The sequence below is a fragment of the Drosophila kikkawai genome, chromosome 2R, assembly GCF_030179895.1.
Source record: "Drosophila kikkawai strain 14028-0561.14 chromosome 2R, DkikHiC1v2, whole genome shotgun sequence".
Lineage (NCBI taxonomy): Eukaryota > Metazoa > Arthropoda > Insecta > Diptera > Drosophilidae > Drosophila > Drosophila kikkawai.
This window is the reverse complement of record NC_091729.1, coordinates 23,231,793-23,251,869: the sequence shown is the minus strand read 5'-3', so window position 1 is coordinate 23,251,869 and position 20,077 is coordinate 23,231,793. Positions and strand designations below refer to the sequence as shown.

The window sequence follows — 20,077 nt, the reverse complement described above, 5'->3', positions numbered from 1 at the left end:
CAGATGGATCCGCAAGATTGGCAGGCGGGAAAACCAAATGGGAGCGCCATGTCATCATAGCCGACTGAGAGGCTTACGCACTCCTCCCATCAGAGATGGAAAATATGTGGAGCATTAAGCATTAGGGCTAATTAGTTAATAAACAAAACACACAAAACACTGGAGCATGCACCCATGCGAAATATCTCTTGATTGTTGCTGCCTTTTCTTTTGTTTTTATATATTTATGTTTTGATATTTTTTTTTGGTGAAGCCAAAGTCCGCTGGAAAATTATTCAACTGGCCAATTCTCAATTGCAGCAGTAAATGGTATGCACTGAAAAATATAGTGCCTAAAACTAACAGAAGGATTTTAAAGCAAAAAAAAGACATTAAGAGGCTTTAAAATATTTAAGGTTTAATTTGTTTGCCTTCGGTTGGGTTTTAAAATACCTCAACTTGTTGTTGATGAAGAAATAAAATCCTGCAAAGGTGTTTTAGTAATAATCACTGGCACAACTGTCTTGCCCAAGTTTGATTCAAGTTTTACAATATTTTCGTTTGCCGTTTTTTTTCAGTCTCGTTGCGGCTGCCAATGTCCATAATTTCCCCCATTGAACCTGACCGTCGCGGCGATTGTCGTTGGTTTGCTGCCATTGTAGTCGTCGGTTACCTGTTGATGGGCCAGCAGCCAGCCAGCAAACACAGTTATGATTATGAGTGGCTTTGTGACAATCAACTTCCTCGAAACGTGCCGCCGTGGAATGGCTCTGGCTTGGACTTGGACTTTGCATAATGGCCAGCCAGCCAGTAGAGTTGGCCAGCAGTTAGCCAGTTAGTTCGTGTAATGAATTTTACCAGTGTTATTAGGGGACAATCTGCTGCTGGCAGAGAGTCAGCGACATTTGCCAATGCAGGTGCAATTGGGTGTAGTTTTTTTGTTTACCAAATAGTTTTCCTGCAACAAAAATAGGGAATTTAGCAAGGGGTAATGGCAAAAATTCAAATAAATGGGAATATAACCTAGTTTTACTATAGTCTACTATTTTGTTTAGAAGAAGAGTTTTCTTTAAATGCAAATATATATATTTTTTGAAATAATTTCTCTGCTATAACCTCAGGTATGCTTTTTATTAGGCATTTCTACCTTTTTCCCTTGCTTAAAAATACAGCAAGTTACTTCCCCTTCAAGTTTCCTCTACAAATTACCATATTTTTCTCTGTGTGCATTGGATTTTCCCTTGGCTCTGACTAATCCGGCAAAACATTTATTAATTATGCCTTGTAATTGAGGCACCCGCCTGGGAATAATTTTGATTAGCTGCCGTCAGCAATTATCCCTCGGAGTCGTGAGGCTGTTTTGCGATTTGGTCACCGCCTGTCAGTGGTTTTGTTTGCTGACTTTATGGATATACATACCAGCATGTGGATGGAGAGTGCAAAAAAAAATAAAACAAAACACAAAAAACCGAAAAAGAAAAGCCAGCAAATTATGTGAACTTGTTATATCACCCGGTCGCTTTGCAGGCTTCAAACACTTTTCAGACAATCATAACAAGAGCCGCTGCACTTTCTTTGCGTTTGCGTTACGCTTCTTTGCATGCATTGCCAAATCGTTTATATATATATAGCTGGTAGCTGGCCACGCCAGATATCTCTGGGTATACATGCGGTCAGTGTCCAGACATTGAATGCTTCAATGCTGCCCGCCGAAAAGGAGATACAGATGCAGCAGATGCAGATAACGGATTGAGATGCAGCCGATTCAGCGGCAACAGATACAAGTACAAGATACATGCGGCACAGAAACGCAAAAGTTCAACAGACGCCAACGAGTTGGAGGCGTTGGTGGTGGCCCCCTCGCTCGGAGGCGTCTGCAGTATTGTAAATTAATTCATATTAGCTAAACAAATGCAGCCATGTGAGTGTGTGTCGGTGAGTAGCTTTTAGCATTTCATTCGGCGGATGAGTTGCCGCACAGGTTTCTGTGGTCTGAAGTTCGTTGTGGGAGCATCAGCATTGCAGCCTCGTTGAAGAAAAAAAACCGGCGCAAATGATTTTTATTTCTTTTTTATCTGCTGCTGCTGCTGCTGCTGCTGCAATTGTTGTTGTATTGAAAATAGCAAACATGCAAAATGCGCAGCGAAGGCTGAGAAAATCAACGGCGAAAATGTTAATTACACTATATCTGAGCCGCTTCTATCTGGCCGTTCGACGGCCACTTACAATAAGTGTATCTGATGGATGCAAATGTGTGGCCGGCCTTTTCGAAACGCCACCATTTCAGTTTGCATATATTGCCATATATCTCCCTATATCTAGCCGCATGACTAATATCAATTGGATTATGACTAATGGCCCAAAAGATTAAAAAGCCAAAATCCCTGCTAGTGGGACACACGAAAAAATGCAAGATCATATTTTATGGTTTATCAATTGAAATAATATTTATATAGGAGATATCATAAGGGTTTCTGAACCCTCTTTGAAGAGGATTATTTTCATAAATATCCCTAAATATCACACCACAAGGCATAAAAATAAGTGTAAACATGTAATACAAATTATTAAAAATCAAAAGCAAACATTTTTTTAGTTCAGAAAACACAGATCCTTCAAAAAATCTCATTTCCAATCTTTTCACTTTTATTTTCTTCTTGTGTAAAATCAAAAGACTTAAGAAACGAACTTGGCGGGCAATGAGGAAAACTCCACTCAACTTGCAGATACTTTTGAGTGCCACTGCAACAGAGACACCGAGAAATACAACTAGAGAGAGATAGAGAGCCAGAGAGTTGCCTCCAACAGAGAAGAGAAACCCATGAGAAACAGAGAGAAGTGGCCGTTCTCCTCTCCACGGCGACTGGCAACTAGCGACTCTCAATGGGCGGCTTTCAATTGTGTGTGGATTTTTTGGTATAAAACATAAACAAGCCAAAGAAAGTCATTCATTTGTTGTTCAAGCCAGAGACGAGTGAACCGTTAGCAGCAGCAGCCAGAAGACGAGCTGCCCAGTGCAAAGCAACCAAGAGTGATAAATACAGAATCTATATAGTTGATAGATAGAAACACTCGACGAGTCAAGTGATTCAGTGTAAAGTGTGTGATCCAGAGCCAAGACCCTTGGGATTATTACGGAATATTACATACAAAAATGCAGTAAGTTCTATCCTCAAAAACACAGAGACTATGAATCATGGTCCCCGAACCTGGATCTGAACCTGGACTTGGCCTGGCGCCCCGCGGTTAACGATTCGTGCTGCAACCGAAATTAACATTTTCGTTATTGTCTCGTCGACTGTCTCGGGGGTTCTCTCGCCCCAATTTCCCGGGGCTTTTGCTTGGCAACCACGAAATATTCTATTGGGCGAACGATTTCAAAATCCAACATACGTAACAGAGACAGAAATCCAAAACGAAGTCGGTCCAACTTTTCCTTCTACTATATATCTTTCTGTTGTACTGCTTCGCTGTGTGCGGTTGTGTGTTTGTGTCTTTGGCGTGGGAGTTTTCGCTTTTGTTTGCCGACAGCTGCCTTAAAAACCCAAGGGGATTACTTGTCTTACTTGTACTTGTATTTATGAGTCGTAAAGATTGTAACACACAAAGGAAAATGGGCGTATATATGGGTAATATTAAAAAAACAAATTAAAAGGAATAGAAGGGGTTTGGAATGAGTTAAAATTATATAAAAAGAATAATTTTTTAAAATTTTGAGTAGGTTCTTAGAAGAAGTTGACTTAAATCTAAACTTCTTGTCTTGGGCAAGCCTTGAGTTTTGATTTGATTTGGTAAATCAATCAGAGACTAGACCTTGAGTCTGCTCTTTCTAGCAACTAAAGGTCACAAATCAAGCAAACTTTGGCTACAGTATTAAGTTGAATAATGCAATTTTTATAAATAAATTTGATCTAAGCCAGGAGAGAGGTATTTTTAAAGAAATAGTAGAAAGACAAGAACATCGCTTAAATCGTAGGCATCTTAAAAACCATATCCTTAGCCTATATTCAATTTTTTCCTGTATAAACAAACATTAAAGCTTATAATTTCCAGACTAGATCCATTGGATAACCAATCCAGGTGGTCAATATATTATGGCCTATAATTTATTTGTGTTTTCCATCAAATGCCCAAGACTAGATCAATCGATTAGGACTCATGGAGTGGTCACGCCTGCTGGACACGGTGAGAGATCCAATCTCCGTGACAGATTGCATCACACGAGTGTTAGTGGTCCTTTCTAAAAAAGTTTAAAGAGTCGTGTGGATTACTCATGAGCATGGAGAGCTGCCCCGTTGTTACATAAGTGACTGCAAATATGAGCGGCAATTGTATCAAATGCACGCACTGCGACGCATGCTGCGTATACGCAATATTTCATCGTGTGGAATTACGGCGACGCACAGAAATGCGCAATTGCCCAAGCGTGCCGCCATCGGCCATTGGCCATCAGCCACGCCCATACCGCCGCCCTCTCCGCCCACCAAGGTGTAATGGCTTTCGTTTTTTTTCGGTTAGTTTTGGTCGGTTTTTGTGGGGTGTGTTTGAGAGCAATTAATAAATTGCCATCGAATTGATTTCTTTCACTTTTTGTTTGGCCCGTCTTGTTGGATTTCGCCCGTCATCGAGCCAAAACACACACCCACCAAGGTCACAGATTTGTGAAAATTGAGGCAGCATATAAACGAAAACATAAAACCCATTGCCAAGCAATTTGCAGGGGCACATTATCCAGATGCCCGAAATCAGGCAAACGTGAATTTTCAGCACTAATGGCACGCACATTAACAGGGTTTAATTTTGCTACAAAAAAAAAAGCATAACAAAAGTGAAAAAATGAAGTTAAAGCAGAGCAATGTAATTTATTTTTGGGCTTTTTCACACAGTTTAATGGCATCGGGAGTTGTGTTAACGAGCCTGTGTTTAATTAAGCACTCGAATAAAATAACTAGCAGCGAGTGAAAACAAAAGACTTGGGCAACAAACTTGCCGCAAAGCAAAGCCAAACAAATTACATGCTAAAGACCCGGAGAGCTGGAAATGGGAATGTAAATGGAAAATGGAAAATGTAAAATGCAAAATGGATAATGGAAATTGAAATGGATGGATGGTAAGCAGCGGGGCAGCCAGCAGCACGCTAAGTGGAGTTGGCTCTTAATTCTTTGCCAGCTTATAGGGTGTTATCCAACCAATTCACAAATGCCAGGAAAACCAACTACTACATATATGAGCAGTCACTTATCATCACACATCCAGCTGGCTATAGTGTCGTAATCTAAGACTGGCCAGGCTTATGTCACCCCAAAAATGCCCGCCTAACATGACGCACACCCAACATTTAAGGAAATCAAAAGCAAATATAGTCCGAGTTCCATACGCAAGAAAACCCGGTGGCACACAAACCGACGACAACGTCGACGACGACGACGACTCCACTTGAATGTATAACGAAACCAACGGCCTGGTCTGGCCGGGCGGCCTGTCTTGTGGTTTCCAGAAGTGGGTGAGCGAGCGGTGGGCTGAGTCTGAATCCGGGGGCATAAGGGGGGTTTTGAGGCCGACGAAAAGCATCAACATCAACGCATCGGCTATGTGCCTGCTCCGCTTGCTGACTGCCTCCATATGATGTAACTGCTGTGCGATAACGTCTGCATCTGGACCAAAGCCAGAGAGACAGATCCCGAGACATGCAACCAATTCTCCATTTATGGCAGACAGACTGGCTATAGCAACGACGAAAGTGGTGCTTGAGTGTGCTTGGTGGGGCAAATGGAGCAAGTGGAGCACTCCAGGCTCCAATCTCTAGAGGAATGTGTGTGCGCTTGGCTATTTGCATGCTTCGCAAACCAAGTGAGTGAGGGATTCTCCCCGGATTCCCATGAGAGAGTTGCGCAAAAGGTTCGCTTGCTGACAGTGACAATGCAACAGGCGCGGACCGTGCACAGTGGCACTCTCTCAGCCAGTTCCTAAGGCTCCTAAAGTTCAAAGGTGCAACTTGCAACGACGCCAGCAACTGGCAACTCCAGCTGCCGCCAAGCGACAGGCTGACAAATTGCCAGCTGGAAGATTCCGATACTTGCATAAGACAACTCTCCAGATTTATTATTGGCCAGCCCCCGACATTAGCAGAATTTGCCGGGGATTCGGGTTCAAAGTCACTCACACGCTCACTCGCTGGGAAAAGTAAAAGTCCAGCCGGACTTTTGCTTTTGCCATGTTGCTATTATTGCCGCAAATATATTTCACCTTGCCCAACTATTTGCGACTCTTACTCGGGCTTTGACGTTATGGCCCCAATTAGATGCAGGCCGGCACGTAACGTTGGCTAATTGGCCTGGACTGGATTGGCCAGCACCAGGAATACCACAAATACTCGTATCATGCGTATGAACAGCAGCAGTTGACATTCAGCCAAGTCGAGTGGCGAAGTGGAGTGGGTATCGTCGGCGGGTAAATGGCGTTCAAATTGAACCCACCGCAAGCTGAGCATCTTCATCATACCGATCATGGTGAAGGGGTATATGGGCTATGGTAACAGGGTCAACAGGTATCGGATAATAACTAATGGATATGCATTTGAAGACTTGTTTGGATTACAGTTTCCAGTTTAATTAGTTAAATTTTAAAACAGGCTGGAAAATGAGGTTTTCGGCAGTTATTTCCTGTCCCAAATCCTTAATTAGTATCCATGTTTTTTCAGTTATTTCCTTATTTAATATTTCCTTTAGTAGTTAATCCAATTAATCTTTTGGGATTACCTCAAAAAGGTATGCTATATCCAGTTCCTTTCCTTGTTAGGATTAGAAACCCTGTGACAATTATTAGAATTCTCTTTTAGCGTATGCCATGATCAGTGAGATTCCCCAGCTTTCCTAGCCTTCCCAGGCCTTAGTTGCATCTTCATGTACCCCCGGCTCTCCTCGGCCCGTTTCTATCTTCGGGGGACTTGCAGTCCGTGTTGCCTTATAACTAGTTTTCTGGCCTGGCTGGTCTGGTCTCTTGCATAACTGGTCGCTGGGCTGCCGATGCCGATGACGATCGGATGATGCTGCCTTCTTTGGCTGCAATTTGGCGGCATCTTCGCGGCAAGCGAAAAGGTTCGCAGAAATATTTTCCCGCGTTTTTGCTGGCTTGATTGTGTGCTTGCCACAGAGTTTCCCATATCATAAAGCAGGGCCTGACTCATCAATTGATTGCCATGTTCATTCCATTGCAGCATCCAGCCAGTTGTTCTCCTAGTCCTGGCTGTGGCCACTGGCCTATGGGCCAGCGTAGAGGGAGCGGCCACCGGATCACCCTCGGCCACGGCCACCACCGCCAAGCCCAAGGGATTTGAGGCACGCTCTTTGGATGTCAACTCCAGTGGAGGCGAGGAGGAGCTCGATGACTTTGAGACACAGGCCCAGACGCATCTGGCCTACCGTCAGCAGCCGCAGCAGCAGCAGCGTCAGCTGTACGAGTACAGTGAGGAGGATCAGGAGGAGGCACCGCGTCAGGTGTATGTCAATCGGAATGCCAAGCAGCAAAGCAACTATCTCAAGATCCAGGGACAGCAAAAGAAGCCGCTGAGCGAGGAGAGCGAAGAGGAGGAGGAAGAGGTCGAGGAGCCGGACCGTCTCTCCACGCTGCTAAGCAAGTCCTCCTTCAGCTGCACGGACAGGAACTCCGGGTGGGTGCCGATCTTTAACTGTCAGACATTTAAATTTCTAAGACATTCTCTTATATCCATGATTCCAGGTACTATGCCGACGAATCTCTGAGCTGTGAGGTGTTCCACTACTGCCAGGATAGCCAGAAGCACTCGTGGATCTGCCCCGAGGGCTTCACATTCCATCAGATCCACCTGATCTGCATGCCGCCCTCGCACGACAACATCTGCAAGCAGTCCTCCAAGTACCACATCGTGAACGACTACCTGTACAAGCCGATCAACCTGCAGGAGCACCAGAGCAAGCCCAATGTGACGCTGCGCTACTCGGAGCGCTACTTCCCGGAGAACTACTACGAGCACGAGCGCTACGACGACGAGGAGGAGGAAGAGCTGCCCGCCCCAAGGCCACGCATCCAGCACCAGCAGCAGCAGCACCATCACCAGCCTCAGCCTCAGCAACATCGCCAGGCTGTGACCTACCAGCAGCCCCAACAGCAGCCCCAGCAGGTTAGGGTGCAGTACCAGCAGCCTCAGCCTCAACACCAGCAACAGGCACAGCCTCAGCCACAAGTGGTCACCCAGATCCGACACCAGCCGCAACCTCAGCCCACTACCCTGGCCTACCGGAAGCCATTGCCAGCGACCACAGTCCAGCCGCAGCTGCAGTTGCATCAGCTGCACCAGCCCCAGTTGCAGCTGCACCAGCAAAGGCCACAGACGCTAGCGCCGACCGTGACGCCGGCGCCGTATCGCTTCTTCACCACCGCCCCCCAGCTGCAGCATCTGCAGCCGCAGCAGCAGCAGCACCCGCACCAGCAGGTCTTCCGCACTCCCGAGGAGATAAACATTTCGTTGCAGCAGCGCCGGCCGCAGGTGTTCATTGCCACAACGCCGAGGTACTACGAGGACGAGTACCTCTATGAGCGGCGGAAGTGAGCGGGGACTGCGGCGTCCGGTGTGAGCAGAAAACAGTCTTGTCGTTCCCTCGGATCCGATCCACCTCTCGTGTACATTCCCTCCCCCCTTCCGTCTAAGTATATGTAGCTTTAAGCTCTCGCTCCCTCCCAGCTCTGTCTCGGTCAGGCCCGAAAATCCATGCGCGAGTTTTGTGTACCTATTTGTAATATTTAATGTCCTGCTAGAAGAATCCGCCTTCTAACTCAATTCGTTAATAAAGGAAGCCACATTAAGTTAGCCGCTCACTGTATGTCTATCTCCATGTACTGGTCCGCGTTGGACAGGTGCACTGCCTGACTGTGGGTGCCCTCCTCCACCACATAGTTGGGTCCGATGATGCAGTTCTTCAGTACTGATCCGCTCTTGACCTGCGCCCGGTGGCCAATGATGCAGTTGTCGATGTTGCAGCCCTCCTCCACTACGGCATTGGACATGATTATGGAGTTGGCCACGATGTTCTTCGGGTTAATGATGCAGTTGGGACCAAAAACACTAAAGTTCAGTGAGGTCTTCTCCGACAGCTTGGCATTGTCGGCCGCTATGATCTCCTTCGTCTGGGTGGACTTGACCAGGGCTCCGGGCGAGATCAGTGGATGCGTTTCACCGCAAAGATCATTCCAAATGCTGGCCAACTTCCGGTTGATGGCCAGAAAGCTGAGGGTGTTATTGACCCGCACTCCAATGGCCTCCTTGGGCGCCTGGATGGCATAACAGCGCACCACATCGCCATGGTAGGGCGTTTGGGACAGAGATTGATTAAACAGAGACGTCTGGGTGATCTTCTGGTCCAGAATAGAGTGAGGAACGTACTGAAACAAGGATTTATTGATGTTTAAGTTGGTTTTAATTGACTTTACGATCTGAGGGAACTCACGTGTAAGACATTATCCTCATTCTTGGTCACCACTCCCACTTCCGAGGTGGTATCCTGCACTGTTTTGAGGGGTCTCTTTGCGTGCTGCTTCTTGATTAAATGCGGCAGGAACTCGCCCTTGAAAGTGGAGATATTCTCCTTCTGCAAATACCCAATCTTAAAAGGTAATTCAGCTAAAAAAAAAAGGTTCCTTACCCTGTGCAGGTAATCAATGACCCACTTCTTCAGCACATACACATGGGCATCCAGCAGGCGGCTATAGACATCCAGACGGCCCCGGTTCTTCAGCAGATGCCTCTGAATGTTGAGGGTCTCCTCGCAATCACTGGCCGCGGACAGGAAGGCCAACCTTTGGGTGGCCGCATGAATGCCAATCACATCACGCTCCGGCTTATGTTTGCTCTTAGGGCCCGGCATCACCACATCGGACTCGAATCCACTGGGGAAGAGGAGCAAAGCCAAGGCGGCATGGTGCTCGCGGAACTTGTTGATCAGCGGATAGAGGCTCACATTGCTGACCAGGTCACAGCTCAGGACCAAAAAGTCGGACTGGATCTTGTCGTATATGTAGCGCAGACTGTCCGCTGTCCCAAAGTCACTGTCGCTGGGTATCGTGGCATAGTCGAGTTTCAGCTTGAGCGGGGTATTCTCCAGAGCCAGCTGGATCTCTAGCTTCTCCTGCTCCAGGACCACCACAATGACCTCTGTGGGTGACAATAAAAACAATGAAAATCCCAGACACGACTCTTGCTCACTGAATTACCTGAAAAGTTGTGTTGTTGCAACAGATTTAGGGGGTACCAAAGGAGCGGATATGGGCCCACCGGCAGCAGGCACTTGGGGGCATCCCCCAAGACTTCGGGCAGACGGGTGCCTCGTCCGGCAGCCAAAACCACAGCCTGGAACTCGGAGTTGGTCATTTCCACACAAAAATTGGAAAGTTCGGCTAAAAAGCGTGCAAATACAAAATAGCCACGCAAACAGCTGATTGGCTGCAAGAGACAACGGCTTCGCCCAGTTACCAACACTGTTTCCAATCAGACATATGTTCGCTGTCATGTGACTGCGTCATTGTTTTTGTTGCTTTTGCTATTGTATAAAACAAGTCAGATGACCCTTTTGCAATGAAAATTCCCTTCATTTACTTAGGAAAATACACAGAATGCCCTTTTGTATGAAACAACAAGACTTTAATGCATGATTTGCGCAGCTTACACTACACTACAAAAATGGAATACATACTTTTTCTGCTTATTGGAATAGACTACACACATATTTTGCTACGACGAATAAGTTTTGTGGCTTGCCTTTGCGAATATGGAAACAGATACAGAACAATAGTTTAACAATAATATTGCTGGGCTGGAATAAGCATCCAAAAAACCGGACAAGATAATACTTAGAACAGAACATCGTCGTCGCCCTCATCCAGGATGTTGGCCTGCTCGCGCACATCAATGCCCTGCTGGAGGAGCTCCGCCTTCTTGGCATCGGCCTTTTGCCTGGCCTCGCGCTTTTTGTCCTGGATCTTCTTCAGCCGGTAGAACTCCTCACGCTCCAGCTCGTCCAGTTCGGAGATGATGTAGGCCAGCGTGCGGTCGATTCTCGGGATGATGACATGCTCGATGGCGTTCACACGGCGATTGGTGATTTTGATTACCTCGTCCAGGGTCACGAACGACGTCTGCAGCGAGGCCAGCTCCACGAGCAGCTTGACGGCGCTCTGGTAGTTCTTCTTCAGCTTGGCCAGCTGCTGTCCACCACGGGCCAGACCGGCCAGCTCGTAGGTGTCCGCTCCATCCTGGTACGACTCGAAGACGGGCAGGGTAACGCCAGCCACGTTGTCCTTCTTAGTGCGGATCTTGATCTGTGCCTTGGTCACGTTCTGGAGCACCACCTGGTTGATGTCGCCCGAGGTGAACTTGGCCTCCGCCAGCGAGAAGGCCGCCTCTTTCATAACGTCGCCCATCAGGGTCTTCGTCTCGATGATTTTGCCCAGAATCATGCGGAATCGCATCTGCAGGGCGTCAGCCTTCTTCTTCAGCAGTCCGTGGCCCTTTTGGGCGCCCGCCAGGCGGGCCTTCATCAACATCTGGGCGCCACGGGAGGGGAAAATCGGTAGCCTATCTTTGCCAGACATTTTGCTGATATATTCGTGGAAAAATTGGCTGGTCTAAACGATTTTCTGCTGCGCACCAAAAAAACTGCAACTGTCGCTGAACCTGAAAAACTCCAACTGGAAAATGACGGACGGCAGTGTTGGCCAACGGGGGCTGCAATCGATAACAGCCAGTGCTGGAAAGCACGAAAGCGGCAGTATTGAACACTACCCCAAACCAGCTGTGCATTTGAAAAAGTAAACAAAGTTAGTCTGTTGTCTTTTTTGGTTTCTTGAAATATAATGCAACTGCTGCAACGCTTGTGTACGCACATATACAAACACCAGCGGCACTACGTCAAGAAGCTTCGGGTGGATTTAAAGCCCAACATGTCCTCCAACAAGCGCATGGTGCACCAGGAGATCCTGCATTATGTAAATCCCTTTGCGAGAATCGACGTTAAGTCCGATATCTTCGTCCGCGTCCAGCCCGCCGACGTGCATCGGTACACCAGCGGGGACGTCTTCATAGCCCAACTTTGCGGTGGTCCTGTAAAAAACTCAAATGTCACGCTGGACGTCAAGGTGTCGGACGACAACAAGGAGGTCAGCGTGGTGGTCAAGAAGCTGACCGATCAGCCCTCGTCCTTCGAGTGCATTCTACAAGTTCCAGTGCGTTCCGATGTCTGCACTGCAGGAAAAGCCAATGTGCGGGTAGAGGGAATCCAGAGTGAGCTCCTGCAGGTTAAGGCTGAGGGTGGAATCCTTACCAAGAACGTGAAGGCCACCAACATTAGCCTGTACAGCGAGAATGGCAACATCATCTGCCAGGGCACTTTGCTCGGAAAGATCACCGAAATAGAGACACACAATGGGGTGAGAATTGAGTTATATCAAACCGAGTCCTCCGTTTAGCTTCTCCGATTTTGCACCCACAGAATATAAGCATGGACAAACTGCAGGGAGACAGCCTGACAGCCTCCACCAAGAGCGGAAGCATAGTAACCGACTGTTGTTACGTTGAAGAGTCCAAGTTTGAAACAGCAACCGGCCGCTTGGACCTAAAAAATGTCCACAAAACCAGCCAAGTTCATGTCCATGATTCGGCGGACCTAAGCATGAGTGAGTAAATGCCTTAAGTACACCACAAACAGTGTGATATTGAGACTCTAAATTCCAGCTGGTGTCCATGGCAATCTGCAGGTGGTGACCAAAGGTGGCAGCCTAAATATACAGCTCTCCGAGCTCGTGGGTCACAACAAGATCGATGCTCAGAACCTGACAGATGAGGCCGTCATTTACATATCGCAAACCATTGAGCAGGATCTCAATATCGATGTGGGAGCCTCGAATATCAGTTTGGATACCGAACTGGAGCACTTGACGCATGCATTAAGCGAGGACAAGAGCCGATTCCTTCTCAGAAATGAAAACAATCACAAGTTGATGGTTAGTAGCCAGGGACAGAAGGGAGTACGCCTGGGCAAACAGTCGTGGAGCGATATGATGCGCCAGAAACTGCAGAATGCCAGCAACGAATCAACCCCGTCTAGTTAAATTTAGAAGAGCGGATCATTAAGTTAAGAATATATTGTGCTGTAAGCTACAATCTCAGTCATTTTTTTGTTTTTTCCCTTCATGGAGGTATTTTTTTTTAGGCTTGGCCCGCCGACTCGTTATCCGTATAATCGCTCAGGGATTCGAGGGCCTTGGAGAACTCGGCATCCTCTTCGGCCTTCAGAGAGGCCACAAAAAGCCGCACTTTCTCTTTGCTCATCTCTTGGAGATCTGCGCTTTCCGCCTTAATCAACACGCAGGCCAGCAGCCGCAACATTTTAAAAGCATTCTCCACATACTGCTCCTTGGGAGCGTCTTCCTCATCATCTTCCTCAAATTCGCTGGCCTCCTCGTCCTTCTCCGTATAGTTATCCGTGTGCTGCTTCAGTCTGTACCAGACTTCCAGAAGGTTGGTAAAAGCCTCCTTCTGATAGCAGTACTTGAGGCGCTGAAATAAACATAGAAAATATTAATTAGTTTACAGTACTTAGCAACCTTAGAGATACAACTTACACTCCATATGTGCGCCAGATCCTCCAGATACTCCTCCTGTCGCTCGCCCAATGGAATGAGTTGTAGCGGCTGTTGCAGGAATTGCAATATCCGCGTCAGGCAATTGACTATGCTGGGCGCGTAAACATCCATGGAGGCCTGCGCCTCGGGCAGCTGAACCAGTATAGTGCATATGTTGAGGTAGGTTTGTATGATCTCCACATCACAGGTTATTTTCGGAGCGCACGACTTGTAACCCACGTCGGCATCCTCTTCGTTGTCCGTGGGGGCAACGCCGGCAGCAGTTGGTATTTCTCCGTTCTCCTCACCTCCCTCCTCATCGGCCAGCTTGGCCTGATCATCGCGCATGAGTCGCAGGAAGGCGCTATTGACTCCATCGCAAAGTTCCTGCACGAGAAAGACCTCCGCAAAAGGCTTCAAGTTAAGCGACGAGTTGGCATTCTCCTCCTCCACCAGGGCGCAACTGGCCAAGATGGCATTGGTTGCCTTGAGGGCGGCTATCAGCAGCTCATCGCTCACGGACTGCTGCAGTATCCTGCCCAGATTCTGGGCAGAGTTCTCGAAGGCGGCAAAGCAGACGTACCAGTCCACGGCGAACTGCTCCTTGCCGCTCAGCACATGGGCCATGATGTACTGGTAGAGGCGCATCAGCTGGATCAGCATACCGGTGTCCAGGCAGTTGGCCAGCTTGAACAGCGTCTCCATCGATTGGGGTGAGCAGGTGAGCAGCTCGGCGCACTCCACCTGGGCGCACATGTTGCCCAGCAGTCCAATAAGGATCTCGTAGAGCCGCACATCCTCACAGCCATCAATCAGCGAGTACATGATGGGATCAACGGCGTCGTTCTCCAGGAGAAGAGTAACCACCTCGGGGGAAACAGACATGTCCCACACCTTGCACAGGTCGTCCTCCAGTTGCTGCTCCAGTGGGGAATCTGGCTGCAGCTGCACCAGCTTCATAACCGTCTGCAGGATGAACCGGCTGCTGTACATGGTCTCGCCCACAGCGTCACCGCGCATGCGCTCCAGCAGCTCCGCCTCGTCCGCTTCCTCGTTGGCGGGCGGAGGCGTGGCCGAGCCGCTGCTGCCGCTGGCAGAGACGCTAACCGAGCCAGGGGCAGAAGCGGGAACGGATGCATCGGTTTCCTTGATGGCGTTCTCCACCGGCGGCACCTCGTTGCTGTCTTTGGCGGTCGCTGCGGAGCTCCCCGCCAGTTCCGCGTCCTCTTTGGGCATCTTGAAAGTATCTGTTGCTCCTAATCACTGTTGCCAGCTTAGCTTACTTAAGGCTATATCTGACATATGGGAAAATGGAAGAGCTTATAAAATGTGCAACTTTTAACAACAATTGGTACTAACTTTAAATGTTTTGTGCAAATTGCAATTTATTCTGCTCGAAACCAGTGTGACCAATGAAACCAAAGAAAAGCCATGGAAAAGGTCACACTGACACGCATTTCCCCAAATTTAAATTGGCCTAGTTTAAGAACATTTTATTGACTATTTTTCAGTCTAAGCAACTTATTATTTTAATCAAAATTATATCCGGAATTCATTTTGAGAATTAACCCAATCCACTCCAAATTAGTGTTGACTTATGGCGACTGAAGAGACGTTGAGTTCTTTTCGGCCTAGAAGTATGCCACGGATTACGAAAATCGCTTGCCAATGACGTTAATATATTTCGGCCTAAAAGCAGGCTACACTTTTTTGCATGCGTTTTTTATATTTTAATGTTTAAATGATAATTTAACACTTTTAAATTAAACTGACTTCAATTAACATTTTTTTTAAATAAAATTTGTTTCAGTTTGAGTTTGTTGTCAAAATAACACGAATTGTATTTTACATTTTCTGTACACACCAGTTTGTTAACAGTAATGAAAAGTGCATTTGTTCTTTGTTTTTTTGTATTCGAAACGGTAAGTTATCCAACATAATTAATCTAAAAAGATAACAACAAACAACAAGCCCCTTGCAGTGGTTTCTCTCGTTCGGAAATGCCAAGTCCGTTTATTTGGACTCCTCCTCTGCTTCTATAGCTCCGGTGCAGACCATCCGTGAAACCGTCATCCCCATCCGAACCACTGAAGATGTGCCCACTCGGATTAAGCATATTCCCCGTGAAACAGATCAGTCTTCAGCCAAAGCCACTGCCGTTCCAACTATGACTCCCTCTCTGCCAATAGAGGTAAACAACTCGACCAAAAGCGATTTTCCGGAAGCGACACTTAAGAAGAACTCCACTGGACCTACGTTGGAATTGGACACTGAAAAAACTGTGGTTAAGCATATTCCCAGAAAAAGGCAAACTTTTCATGAGGTAACAATGCCCTTCAATTTTCAAACCCTGCATATGCCATGCGACATGGACCTTCCTTTTAATCATATTTATCGGATGCCCGCTCATTGCAAGTGGATGTATAACAATAGGTACCAGTCAGCATCCCATTGGAGAGCCTACAATCTGTATAAAGCTGAGGCGTTCTTTTTTGGGCAATATCATGAGCGCTTGAGGCGATACGAGTTGGATGAACATGTTTTTTCTGCTTACTAATTCTAGTTCACGAGGATATTCCGAAAGCTTCTAAATTATTGACAGTATAACTAAATCCAAATCCTTAAGAAATTGTATAAATCTGAAAGTTTCCACCCATTAAACCAGGATAAAAAGACAACCCAACAAATCTTTTGTATATCTAAAATTTCTTATTAATAACTGACTTAGATGCAATGTTAACAATGGAAGGTGATAATCACAGTTCAGGAGCTCTTGGGCTTTCCCTCGCGTCTCAGCAGCAATCCGGACAGATTGCTGTATGGCAGCTCAAAGGCCAGCGAAAAGGCTATGGAGGCTAGGTACACGATCATGGTGAAGCCGCAACACACGACGCTCTAAAAAATAGGAAAAATATTCATACTATACGAACTTATACGCTTAGAGGGGATCACCCACCAGCATGAAAGGATCCGCAGCGGAACTTGTACTGGTCAGACTGTAGACGAGGGCTATCACCAGGGGATTCAGGAGATATATGGCATAGGACAAGCGGTTCAGGTGCTGGAAGCACTTGGCCTCCAACATTCGTGACCACCAGACGCCGCTACCCGAGGCACTGCCCACGACCATCCAGCAAACGGTCAGCGAGAACAGTCCCCGGCCCAGGACGAACAGTGATATGGTGATGAGGTGGCCCAAATCTCGTTTAACCGTGGAGTAAATGCAGCCCAGGAAGACCAGTACGCTGAGGTGCCATAGCCAGCGGGTCTGCTGTTCGCTCAGCTCCATTTGAAAGCGCTGTTCCTGGAGACACCAGGCGGCAATGGCGCCCACGATGTACGGCAGGATCCTCACAAAGGGACTCGTGTATATCTGGGTGCCAGTTGCGTAGGTGGCGTCGAAGGAGAACTCGAACTTGTGGTTGATGCCGATCCCATAGGACCAGGTTATAGTGGCCACAAGTCCGGCCAGCGTGACTGCCTTGGCCGCCTTGGGGTGTCTATAAGGAGTTAATCCTGAGAACATGTTTTCCTTTCCCTCCCCTGAAGACACTCACCTGGCGTAGACGAAGAGCACGAGGTTGGCCAGCAGGAAGAACTGCATGTCACAGGCCAGACTCCAGCTCCAATTGGCACACATCTCGCGGTGATCAAAGAGGTTCTGGATGAACAGGAGGTTGCGCCACCAGTGCTCCGTGCACAGCTCATCGAAGCGCTCGTTGATGTGGAAGACGGACACGTCCCCGATGTAGGCGAAGGCCAGGTCTACGCTGCCCATTACCACCAGGTAGAGCGGACCCAGACGCAGATAGCGATGGAACAGGAGCTTGCCAAAGAGCTTTGCATTGCCAGCCAGTCCATTGCGACGCACTGCATCCAGCTGCTTGGCATTCCTCAGGAAGTTGTAGGTTTGCAGGAAGCCGCTAAGGGTGCCGAATATTTATATACAAAGATCCATTAGGGACATCCCCTTCACTCACCTAATTGTAAAGAAGACATCCACAAGGAGCGGAGCTGTGGAAACATATTGGAAGACTGCCTTCTCGGCATACGAAATCAGAACCGTCTTGTTGTGCACGGTAAAGTACATGTACCACACCACATGGAAGATCAGGATCCAGATGGCACACACTGATCGCAGGCCATTCATAATGGGAATCTCTCCAGAACGATTCTCCCGCATAGCAGATATCCTTCTCCAATTGTCGGCCACATCAAAGCAGGACACCACATTCTGAAGGGGCTGCCACTTGAGAAGGGAGTCCAGGGCCTGCCACAGCTCGGACTCGACAGGAGCCAGACCCGTTTCCGGTTCATCGCCCCGCTTGGCCACGCGCAGCTGCTGGGCGCAAAGCATAAGAGCACCGGTCACCAGGAGCGCAGCCACCACCATTCGGAAGGTTGGACGCTGGAAGAAACGCTCGCTCAGCTTGAGGTCCTTCATGTACATCACCTCCGGCTGCATGTCAAAGATGTCGTCCTCGGCGAACGTTCCCTCAGCCACATAGTCCCTGGCTAGCTGCTTCACCTCCTCGGAGCCACAAGCGCTCGGCAGGCACAGGCCAATATGTAGCACCTGTTCGGACATGACCTTGATCTCCACCTGCCAGGGGGATTGATGACGCAGGTATATAATCCGGTAGTCCATGTCGAAGGGGGCCTGCTGGGTGAGTATCCCATAATGCATGACACGTTCGTAATTCCGGGAAAGAGTGATCCCCACGGGTCGCTGGACGCCTCGGCAAGCCTCCCGGCTACCCAGCCAGTAGTTCTGGCCAAAAACGAAGCCCGACGGCTTGGTCCCAGAAGCGTCGAGCACTGGAGGAAGTAGGGTGTCATATAATATGTATCCTCTTTCGTTTCCAATTTCACTTACCCTTCATAGCCCATGGTTGCTTGGTCAGAATTCCCCGCTGCACCTGCTGCAGTTGGGCATGGCAGCTGGAGCTCAACCTACTCTCGTTGGAGGCTTTGGTTAACCCAAAAATAACAGAGCTTCGGATGAGATGTGGCTCGTGCTTGGACTCCAATCTGACCTGCTCATCTTCCGTCAGGATCTCTGAGGTGACCAGTTCCGTAGCCAAGTCCAGGCTGTCATTGAATAGGCCATAATCATAGCGTTGACGACGTACTGTGGATTCGTTAATGGCCCCATTGATGGCCAGGGCCAAGATGCCGACAGCTATGACCACTCTCCAGTGCCCCTTCATGCCGATGGACCGCTAACAAGCGGCAGCTGAAAGTGGAAAGCGAGAGGAGTTGTTTAATTGTTTAGCAAAAGCCCTTAGGGAATACAAAGTGGGGGAGAACTTGGGAAAGCAAACACGGTTACGGTTACAATGACTTCCTACCGGAACATATTTGGACAGAGGGGCGAGGCTTGTGACTCAGATGTAAAGCCCCTGCGTCAGAGTGTTCCAGCTTTGTTTGTTCTTGAAGTGTAGTTAACCCTTTCTCAACCTGGCCAAGTTAATTGAATGGACTCTGAGCGTCTAAAAATATTATTACTCATCTAAAAACTGACTTAATTTTCCAAAGAATCTGATTTTCCACCTTCTCCTTTTAGTTTTTTTTAGTTATTTATATTTTATAGAGGGTTAATCTCGTAAAAACTTCCCAGGGAGAAGGAAGTGCGTAAAATGAGAGATCGCAGAACATGGGAAGTGGCCGCTCGAGTGGAAGGTGGAGTTCAATCCAAACATCAATTAGCCCCATCCAAGCCGTAAGTGCTCCTCAATGTCAGGCCCCACTTCATTGTTGCGGATTAGTTTGATGAATTCAAGCGAAATTCACCTGCGAAAATACACTAAACAGTCACCTGAAGGTTTGCAAAAAAATAATATTACAATAATAAAACCAATCGAACTTGTCACTCGCGCTGATTCATAAGGTCTCAAGTAGCCTCTATTTATTCATTACCAAAGTTCAATGTTACCACTTTTTATGAGGCCCAATACACATATTGGCCAGAGGTCAACGACTATAGTCGTGCGTGTGCCTGGGAAATATTTTTATCTAGGGATTAATACAAGACACGTGCGTCCAGAATTTACATGCATAAATTATAAACCGCGAAATTTGCTGTTTGCCCAAATATAAATACTACTACTTATCCCGAAACGATGTTGACTTAGGTTGATTTTCGGTAGAAATGTGAGAATTATGCCCCTCAGGGTGTTTTTTCGCCAATTTTGGCACTGGCGTGGGCATAATGCCATATAGTATATGGTGGGTATAGCCAATTCCAGTGTTTTCTTTGCTCTTGAAGATGTCGTCGTCGACGTCGCCAAGATAGATGTAAAAAGCCCCCCGATAGCCAGTTTGCATATTATGGCAGCTAATGGCTTTTCGATGAATCCGTTTCAAGGGTAAATCGTAAATCTGCGTAAAGCTGCGCTTGGCTTCATCGCATCCACACGAAATATATTTATTTTTTTTGCTATGCAAA

The 20,077-nt window shown here is 47.5% G+C and overlaps 6 protein-coding genes and 1 long non-coding RNA gene across 7 annotated transcripts; 3 read left to right on the top strand and 4 right to left on the bottom strand.

The window, feature by feature from the left end:
- The first annotated feature begins 2,964 nt into the window (after positions 1 to 2,964).
- Positions 2,965 to 8,711, top strand: LOC108076499 (transcription factor SPT20 homolog). The gene is made up of 3 exons (XM_017169392.2): positions 2,965 to 3,138; positions 7,196 to 7,648; positions 7,717 to 8,711. The coding sequence occupies exons 1-3, from the start codon at positions 3,134 to 3,136 to the stop codon at positions 8,564 to 8,566; spliced, it is 1,308 nt and encodes a 435-aa protein (XP_017024881.1). The 5' UTR covers positions 2,965 to 3,133; the 3' UTR covers positions 8,567 to 8,711.
- A 29-nt stretch (positions 8,712 to 8,740) lies between these two features.
- eIF2Bgamma (eukaryotic translation initiation factor 2B subunit gamma) lies at positions 8,741 to 10,455 on the bottom strand. Its single transcript, XM_017169391.2, has 4 exons — positions 10,225 to 10,455; positions 9,657 to 10,165; positions 9,462 to 9,602; positions 8,741 to 9,396 (listed from the first exon to the last, which is right to left on the bottom strand). Exons 1-4 carry the CDS (start codon positions 10,379 to 10,381, stop codon positions 8,830 to 8,832), a joined length of 1,374 nt encoding a protein of 457 aa, XP_017024880.1. The 5' UTR covers positions 10,382 to 10,455; the 3' UTR covers positions 8,741 to 8,829.
- A 174-nt stretch (positions 10,456 to 10,629) lies between these two features.
- Vha36-1 (V-type proton ATPase subunit Vha36-1) lies at positions 10,630 to 11,709 on the bottom strand. Its single transcript, XM_017168894.3, has one exon. It carries the CDS (start codon positions 11,599 to 11,601, stop codon positions 10,861 to 10,863), a length of 741 nt encoding a protein of 246 aa, XP_017024383.1. The 5' UTR covers positions 11,602 to 11,709; the 3' UTR covers positions 10,630 to 10,860.
- Positions 11,710 to 11,747: 38 nt separating this feature from the next.
- Positions 11,748 to 13,173, top strand: LOC108076501 (protein FAM185A). Its single transcript, XM_017169395.3, has 3 exons — positions 11,748 to 12,435; positions 12,498 to 12,681; positions 12,740 to 13,173. The coding sequence occupies exons 1-3, from the start codon at positions 11,863 to 11,865 to the stop codon at positions 13,114 to 13,116; spliced, it is 1,134 nt and encodes a 377-aa protein (XP_017024884.1). The 5' UTR covers positions 11,748 to 11,862; the 3' UTR covers positions 13,117 to 13,173.
- LOC108076500 (uncharacterized) lies at positions 13,135 to 15,053 on the bottom strand. Its single transcript, XM_017169393.2, has 3 exons — positions 14,989 to 15,053; positions 13,630 to 14,924; positions 13,135 to 13,564 (listed from the first exon to the last, which is right to left on the bottom strand). The coding sequence occupies exons 2-3, from the start codon at positions 14,863 to 14,865 to the stop codon at positions 13,214 to 13,216; spliced, it is 1,587 nt and encodes a 528-aa protein (XP_017024882.1). The 5' UTR covers positions 14,866 to 14,924; positions 14,989 to 15,053; the 3' UTR covers positions 13,135 to 13,213.
- Positions 15,054 to 15,416: 363 nt separating this feature from the next.
- LOC108076256 (uncharacterized) lies at positions 15,417 to 16,307 on the top strand. The gene is made up of 2 exons (XR_011444636.1): positions 15,417 to 15,551; positions 15,611 to 16,307. It is a non-coding gene; the product is annotated as an uncharacterized lncRNA (long non-coding RNA).
- A 47-nt stretch (positions 16,308 to 16,354) lies between these two features.
- Positions 16,355 to 19,117, bottom strand: LOC108076237 (nose resistant to fluoxetine protein 6). Its single transcript, XM_017168983.3, has 6 exons — positions 18,981 to 19,117; positions 18,506 to 18,865; positions 17,610 to 18,447; positions 17,187 to 17,552; positions 16,586 to 17,129; positions 16,355 to 16,524 (listed from the first exon to the last, which is right to left on the bottom strand). The coding sequence occupies exons 2-6, from the start codon at positions 18,837 to 18,839 to the stop codon at positions 16,393 to 16,395; spliced, it is 2,214 nt and encodes a 737-aa protein (XP_017024472.1). The 5' UTR covers positions 18,840 to 18,865; positions 18,981 to 19,117; the 3' UTR covers positions 16,355 to 16,392.
- Positions 19,118 to 20,077: the final 960 nt, after the last annotated feature.

Excerpts from the sequence above, each read along its gene's own strand:
- eIF2Bgamma (XM_017169391.2), bottom strand. The coding sequence starts at position 10,381 with ATGACCAACTCCGAGTTCCAGGCTGTGGTTTTGGCTGCCGGACGAGGC. Across the intron at positions 10,166-10,224 it reads GCAACAACACAACTTTTCAG|AGGTCATTGTGGTGGTCCTG; the intron begins GTAATTCAGTGA and ends TGTCACCCACAG. Across the intron at positions 9,397-9,461 it reads ATGAGGATAATGTCTTACAC|TACGTTCCTCACTCTATTCT; the intron begins GTGAGTTCCCTC and ends TCCTTGTTTCAG.
- Vha36-1 (XM_017168894.3), bottom strand. The coding sequence starts at position 11,601 with ATGTCTGGCAAAGATAGGCTACCGATTTTCCCCTCCCGTGGCGCCCAG.
- LOC108076500 (XM_017169393.2), bottom strand. The coding sequence starts at position 14,865 with ATGCCCAAAGAGGACGCGGAACTGGCGGGGAGCTCCGCAGCGACCGCC. Across the intron at positions 13,565-13,629 it reads ATCTGGCGCACATATGGAGT|CGCCTCAAGTACTGCTATCA; the intron begins GTAAGTTGTATC and ends TGTTTATTTCAG.
- LOC108076237 (XM_017168983.3), bottom strand. The coding sequence starts at position 18,839 with ATGAAGGGGCACTGGAGAGTGGTCATAGCTGTCGGCATCTTGGCCCTG. Across the intron at positions 18,448-18,505 it reads GCAACCATGGGCTATGAAGG|TGCTCGACGCTTCTGGGACC; the intron begins GTAAGTGAAATT and ends TACTTCCTCCAG. Across the intron at positions 17,553-17,609 it reads GATGTCTTCTTTACAATTAG|CGGCTTCCTGCAAACCTACA; the intron begins GTGAGTGAAGGG and ends CGGCACCCTTAG.
- LOC108076501 (XM_017169395.3), top strand. The coding sequence starts at position 11,863 with ATGCAACTGCTGCAACGCTTGTGTACGCACATATACAAACACCAGCGG. Across the intron at positions 12,436-12,497 it reads AAATAGAGACACACAATGGG|AATATAAGCATGGACAAACT; the intron begins GTGAGAATTGAG and ends TTGCACCCACAG. Across the intron at positions 12,682-12,739 it reads TTCGGCGGACCTAAGCATGA|CTGGTGTCCATGGCAATCTG; the intron begins GTGAGTAAATGC and ends TCTAAATTCCAG.
- LOC108076499 (XM_017169392.2), top strand. Across the intron at positions 7,649-7,716 it reads TGCACGGACAGGAACTCCGG|GTACTATGCCGACGAATCTC; the intron begins GTGGGTGCCGAT and ends CCATGATTCCAG.